Raw genomic sequence first — 7,500 nt, 5'->3', positions numbered from 1 at the left:
CACTCTGAAAGCTTCTCTGAAGGCCTTCAACATCAGCCACGACACATGGGAGCTGAATGCAATGGACAGACCAAAGTGGCGTTCAGCTGTCCACAAAGGCGCCAAATCCTGTGAGGCCAACAGAATCGCTGCTGCAGAGCAACGCAGACAGGCCAGGAAAAGTAGTGCCAGCAAGTCCCCGACAGCCGCCACCATCCCCTGTCCACACTGCGTCAGAACCTTCCGGGCGCGGATTGGCCTGACCAGTCATCTGTGCACCCACATAGCCCAACCCACCCACCCCCAGGATGACTAGATGGTCCTCGTCGATCCCGACGGACGAACAACATGTATGTATGTTAAGATTCTTCTTATTATTAGTAGTATTGTTATTATTATTACTATTATGAGTAGAAGTTATAGTAGTAGTAGTAGTACATTATGTATGTATGTATGTATGTATGTATGTAAAGATTCTTCTTCTTCTTATTATTATTATCATTACTATCCTTATTACTATTATGAGTAGTAGTAGTAGTAGTAGTAGTAGTAGTAGTAGTAATAGATTATGTATGTATGTTAATGGTACTAGTAGTAGTAGCAGTAGTAGTATGTAGGCATGTATGTATGTATGTATGTCAAGAGTAGTAGTAGTAGTAGTAGCACCACCAGCAGCAGCAGAAGTACCAGTAGAAGTAGTAGTAGATGAATATGTATGTATGTATGTACTATCATAATCATTATCATCATCATCATTCGTATCACTATTGTTATCATTACATTATTACACTGTCGTTATCATTGCTATCTATTAACGAAGATGACAGTCAGTGACTCACTTTTGACATGCTCTCCGCAAGAATGAGCTCTTGACGACGACAGAACTTCCGTTGCTCCATGGTTCGAGTTAGCTTTTCTTTCAGTTTTGTGGTCTGGTGATGAGTACGACTCACCTGTCACCAAAATTTTCAGTGATTAATTCACTTCGTTATTGATTTTTTTTGTGTGTGTGACAGAATGGTTAATTAACTTACTGTTAATTTTTTTTATCACTTTTTAAATGTATTTATTATGCAAATGGAATTATACGGATACACGGAAACGGAAATACAAAATAGAAAAATAGCAACTACATGACAGCAAAAATTTGAATAAACATTACGAAGTGGAATGCAAATAAATCATTAAACGAAATATGTACTCCCATCGACATCAACGTGGGCAAATAAAAGAACATAAAACACAGGTATAGACACATCATAAGCACGCACACGCACACACATAGTTAGGCACTCATACACACAGAGACACAGACAGACACAAAGTCACACTGACAGACACAGACAGACATGGACACAGACAGGCAGACAGACAGACAGACACACACACACACACACACACACACTGTACACACACACACACACACACACCCTGTATATCATGTCTGAGTGTTATAACCTATCAACTAACCTATCAACCTACTCCAGACTCCCACACATTACAGCTCTACGTACTACCTATAGCCATTCGGATGAGACGATCAACCGAAGTCAAGTGCACAGCATGCAGTTATAATTCATTAGCGCGCGTAAAGGAACCCGCGGCAACTGACATACAATGCAGTGCAACGCAAAATAACACGATGCAACGGAATGCAATGCAGTACGATACGATACAATACAATACAATACAATACTGTAAGATACGATACAACACAATACAATGCATTGCACTTACGATACCATAAGACACGATACATTACGATGCAATGCGATATGATACAATACAACACGATACTCTGCAACACAACACAGCACAACACAACACAACACAACCCACACAGGACACGACACCTGACAAGACTACAGTACACAGTGTACAAACAACCAACACGGTACTCTGCAACACAACACAACACAACACAACACAACCCACACAGGACACGACACCTGACAAGACTACAGTACACAGTGTACAAACAACCAACACGGTACTCTGCAGCACAACACAACGCAACAATCACAAGACACGACACTGGACTTGACTACACGACACGACACGACACGACACGACCCAGCCCAGCCCAGCCCAGCCCAGCCCAGCCCAGCCCAACCCAGCCCAACCCAACCCAACCCAACCCTGCCCAACCTAACCCAGCCCAACCCAGCCCAACCCAACCCAACCTAACCCAGCCTAACCTAACCCAACCCAGCCCAGCCAAACCCAGCCCAGCCCAACCCAACCCAACCCAACCCAACCCACCCAACCCAACCCAGCCCTCCAGCCCCCCCCCCACACCCCCCCCCAACCCCAGAACCCTACCTTGTTCTTCATGTCGTCCGCCCTGAACAGCGAGCGGCGAGTGTCCTCCGTGACCTGCACCTTCAGCCTCAGGATTGAGTTGGCTTCGTCCTGCAGCTTGCGGGCGTAGGCCTCATCCGCCGTCACCCAGTCCTTCAGGGGGTTGTACATTCGGGGAATCACCTGGAGAGAGACACACCCACCCCAATGACAAGTAAGTAATGCTGCTGCTACCATAGTCAGTGAACGGCGCAAGTACGTGTTATAACCAACTGGTCAACACTACACTACAGCAGCAGTAGCAGTATCATCTGGAGACACACCCACTATTGACAGGTACCGGTATTGCCATCTTCAGTGAACGGCAGCGAAAGTGCGTATAACTAAGTGGTCAACCCAGCAGTAGCAGTAGGAGTTGGAGCAGCAGAAGCTGATCTGCGATGGCACTGACTGAGCAGACATAGGGTCTTTGTATTGCCTGGAAACACACATAGACACGCACGCAGATAAGGACACAGACACACAGACACACACACACACACACACAGACACACACACACACACACACAGACACACACACAGACACACACACACACACACACACACACACACACACAGACACAGACACAGACAGACAGACAGACACACACACACACACACACACACACACACAAAGGGAAGACAAGAGAAAAGAGAGGGAAATGAACAGCACGGAAGAGAAGAGAAAGCAAGCAAGCAGAGAAACGGCTGAAAAACGAAAACCAACCAAACAAAAACCAACCAAACCAAACAGACCTCCAAAGCCAAGTTCATGTAGTGGAGCACCTTGTCGTAACTCAGCACGAAGTTCTCGAAAGTGGGGCCGGCGTCCTTGATGCTCTTCAGGATGTCGTTGAGGAGGTTGGAAGAGTCCCTCAGCACGCCGCGCCACCTGGTGATGTTGTTCTCGTACTCCTGCACGCAGCGGATCTCGTTCTGTCCCGCCTCGGCCGAGAACGAGTGACAGTACTTGCCCACGTGATCCTCCAACGCCGCCATCAACTTCCGCTTCACTGTCTTCATCAGCTCCGCGAAGCGGTCCGCTCTCTCCAGGGCGCAGTCCAGGTGGGGGATCTCACGGGGGTACAAGAACTCGGCGGCCTCTTTCACCTTTTCGTAGTGGACTTTGAAGTCCGCGTGGGTTCTTGGTACGCGGCGGGCTTCGGCTTTTTCTAACACGAAATGGATGAGGTCCACGGTTTCGATGCTGAAGGGGTTTCGCGGACGGCGGAAGTAGTGTTCCCGGAAGTTGAGGACGTCCTTCTCCACGCTGTGGATCAGCATCATGGCTTTCCGCCGCTCGTTCTCCAAGGAGATGGGAGGCGCCAGGGGTTTCCTGTCCGCTCCATCGTCTTCTGCTGCTGCTGCTGCTGCTGCTGCTGCTGCTGCTGCCGTTGTTGCGGGTTCTGCTGTTGCTGTTGCTGCTCGGCTGCTTTTCTTCATTATTTTTCTTTCTTTTTTTTTTTTTTTTTTGCGGGTATGGGTGGTGGGTAAGGGGTGTTTGTTGTTGGTTGTTGTGGAGTCCCGTTGTGTTCAAATCAATGCCAACAGCTTTTTGAAAATGTTTTTTTTTAAATTCTTTTACTTTTTACTAATTTTTTGAAAGGACGAAGAAGTGGCGTCACTCTCTCATAAGCCAGAGCCTCGCCACTTCCAACATTTTATTGTTTTTTTTCTTTTAAAGCAAAAAATAATTATTATAGGGGATATTTATCTGTCAACAACGACATTCTGATTAAAGGTGGGGTTTAGAAAGAATTATGAATTGTATGGGGGACAAAGTTCTCCCTATATGTTTTGTTTCTTGGCTTTATATTTCGTTTAATCTGTGAGTTTTTATATCTGTTTGTTTGCTTGCTTTGTTTTTGTTTTGTTTTGTTTGTTGTTTTTATTGAGTTTAGAAGATCATTGCAAACACCAACTTGCTTAATTATGGCCACGTGCAAAATGCAGTGCCTATATGAACAGCCCTCTTTGTCGCTTTTTCTTTTTTGACTGCTTCCTTCTCAGCTGTTGAATGCTTCTAAAGCCGAGGTCAACATAAAACGTTTCCACTCTGGTGTCGTTTCTTCGTGGTGCATCGCCTCTCGATGATTCTGCACTGCCCTGCAACATTAGAAAGGTATTCGTTGATGTTATGCACATCACATGTCATTCTTTATATCAAAACGACGAGGAAATGACAATAGCAATAACCACCTTAATCGTTTTTTGTTTGTTTGTTTTTTTTAATAGTTTTTTTTTAATATGAATTCTGGTGTTAACTATGCTCTATCCCCCCTCCCCCTACCCCGCTAGCCCCCTACCCCCTCTGCCCCCCCCCCATTCCTTCCCCCCCCCTCACACATGCAGAGTTCCCATCCTTCAGGAACATTCTACAACCTTCATGAACACTCTCCATCCCTCATGGACATTCTCCACCCTTCTTCAGGATAATTCTCCATAGTTCAGGAAGTTTCCATTGTTCATTCATCATCCTTAAGTAATACTATCAAATCTTAAGGAACATTCTCCACCCTTCGGGAACGTTGATCACCCTTCAGGAACAGTATCCACTCTTTAGGGATCCTTCGGGAACATTCTCCACTCTTCATGAACGTTCTCTATTCTTCAGGAATATTCCCCATGTTTCGGAAACAATTTTCACTCTTCAGGAACATTCTCCACCCTTCAAGAACATTCTCCACCCTCCAGGAACATTCTACATCCTTCAGGAACACTCGCCATCCTTCAGGAACACTAGATCCCTCAAGAACATTCACCACCCTTCAGGAACATTCACCACCCTTCAGGAACATTCACCACCCTTCAGGAACATTCACCACTCTTCTGGAACATTCTCCACCCGTCAGGAACATTCTACACCCGTCAGGAACATTCTACACCATCCAGGAACATTCTACATTCTACACCCGTCAGGAACATTCTACACCATCCAGGAACATTCTCCACCCTTCAGGAACATTCTCCACCATCCAGGAACATTCTACACCACCCAGGAACATTCTCCACCCTTCAGGAACATTCACCACCCTTCAGGAACATTCTCCACCCTTCAGGAACATTCTACACCATCCAGGAACATTCTACACCCTTCAGGAACATTCTACACCCGTCAGGAACATTCTCCACCACCCAGGAACATTCTCCACCCTTCAGGAACATTCACCACCCTTCAGGAACATTCTCCACCCTTCAGGAACATTCTCCACCCTTCAGGAACATTCTACACCATCCAGGAACATTCTCCACCCTTCAGGAACATTCACCACCCTTCGGGAACATTCTCCAACCTTCGGGACCATTCACCACCCTTCGGGAACATTCTCCACCATCTAGGAACATTCACCACCCTTCGGGAACATTCACCACCCTTCAGGAACATTTTACACCATTCAGGAACATTCACCACCCTTCGGGAACATTTTCCACCCTTCAGGAACATTCGCCACCCTTCGGGAACGTTCACCACCCTTCAGGAATATTCACCACCCTTCGGGAACATTCCCCACCCTTCGGGAACATTCTCCACCCTTCGGGAACATTCTCCACCATCCAGGAACATTCTCCAGCATTCAGGAACATTCGCCACCCACCAGCCGCCGTGGCGAAGTGGGTAGCGTCGCGTACTCACGGCTGGGAGGACGCAGGTTCGAATTCCAGCGGAGGTGGGTTTTTCGGCCCGTGGCTGTGGGCTTAATTAAATGGGGAGACTGGGACCACACAGTCGAGTGTCATCCACTTCAAGGATGCGTCTTTGGGTGTGTTGCTCTAATTACCTGACCAACACTGCAAGTGTCATTATCTCTCGGTCCTGATTAACGCCGGGATATCATTATGACAGAAAGCGTAGAGTACTGCCTTGTCACGCAGTCCCAAACCAAAATGGTCCTCCATAGTAACATCGTTATCGTCATCGTCACCCTCCTCCTCCTTCATCATCAATATAAAAAAACAAAACAGTCCCAAAGTCTGCGGCCTTTAATGCCCTGCTGTCATGGTGACCTCAGTTTCGATACCCCTTCACTTCTGTGCTTGGGGTGAGTCCTGTCAATGTCTTGAATGTCTGCAGATTATGGGGGGGCTGTTGTTTGAGAGACGTGGTGGCGGTCTCAACTCTTGGAGGGACGCTCACTCAGTCTGGCTCCGCGACTAAGCCATTATTGTCGTTAGTAGGGGGCTTAGTAGGTGGTGTCCTAAGTACGTTGAATCAGAACAGGCACCACTGAACACCACCGAAGTGACTCAGCAGCAGTGCAGGGTCTCCTCTGGTGTGTGGCCTCCTGGCGACCTAACATCGATAGTTCCCTGTGGACTGCCGACACTGGAACTGTGACGGACGAACCCGGTGTGGTCGTGTATGGGGGAATCTAGAATGAGCGGCGTGGGAGTAATGCCACTGAAACGGTGCAGATGGTGGGGCAGCAAAAAAAAAAAAAAAAAAAAAAAAAAAAAAAATCGCCACCCTTCAGGAACATTCTGCAGCATTCAAGAACGTTCTGCACCCTTCAGGAACATTCACCACCCTTCTCCACAGTTCAGAAACATTCACCACCCTTCAGGAACATTCACCACCCTTCAGGAACATTCACCACCCTTCTCCACCCTTCAGGAACATTCACCACCCTTCAGGAACATTCACCACCCTTCTCCACCCTTCAGGAACATTCACCACCATTCACGAACATTCACCACCCTTCAGGAACATTCACCACCCTTCAGGAACATTCACCACCCTTCTCCACAGTTCAGGAACATTCACCACCCTTCAGGAACATTCACCACCCTTCTCCACAGTTCAGGAACATTCACCACCCTTCAGGAACATTCACCACCCTTCTCCACAGTTCAGGAACATTCACCACCATTCAAGAACATTCTCCACCCTTCAGGAACATTCTCCACCCTTCAGGAACATTCTCCACCATTCAAGAACATTCTCCACCCTTCAGGAACATTCTCCACCCTTCAGGAACATTCACCACCCTTCAAGAACATTCTCCACCCTCCAGGAACATTCTCCACCCTTCAGGAACATTCACCACCCTTCAGGAACATTCTACACCATTCAGGAACATTCACCACCCTTCAGGAACATTTTACACCATTCAGGAACATTCACCACCCTTCAGGAACATTTTACACCATTCAGGAACATTCACCACCCTTCAGGAACATTCT

At 47.2% G+C, this 7,500-nt stretch overlaps 1 protein-coding gene across 1 annotated transcript in view; it reads right to left on the bottom strand.

The window, feature by feature from the left end:
• Positions 1–7,500, bottom strand: part of LOC143287883 (uncharacterized) — a 35,588-nt gene that overhangs the window by 15,087 nt on the left and 13,001 nt on the right. Inside the window, exons 2-4 of the mRNA XM_076596123.1 lie at positions 3,076–4,425; positions 2,302–2,463; positions 819–932 (exon numbers count right to left, since the gene is read on the bottom strand). Of these exons, the coding sequence (XP_076452238.1) occupies positions 819–932; positions 2,302–2,463; positions 3,076–3,762 (963 nt within the window). The 5' untranslated portion in view covers positions 3,763–4,425. The remainder of the gene's footprint in view (positions 1–818; positions 933–2,301; positions 2,464–3,075; positions 4,426–7,500) is intronic.

Source organism: Babylonia areolata, chromosome 12 (genome assembly GCF_041734735.1).
Source record: "Babylonia areolata isolate BAREFJ2019XMU chromosome 12, ASM4173473v1, whole genome shotgun sequence".
Classification (NCBI taxonomy): domain Eukaryota; kingdom Metazoa; phylum Mollusca; class Gastropoda; order Neogastropoda; family Buccinidae; genus Babylonia; species Babylonia areolata.
The sequence above is the reverse complement of the archived record's forward strand: the minus strand, read 5'-3'. Positions and strand labels throughout refer to the sequence as shown.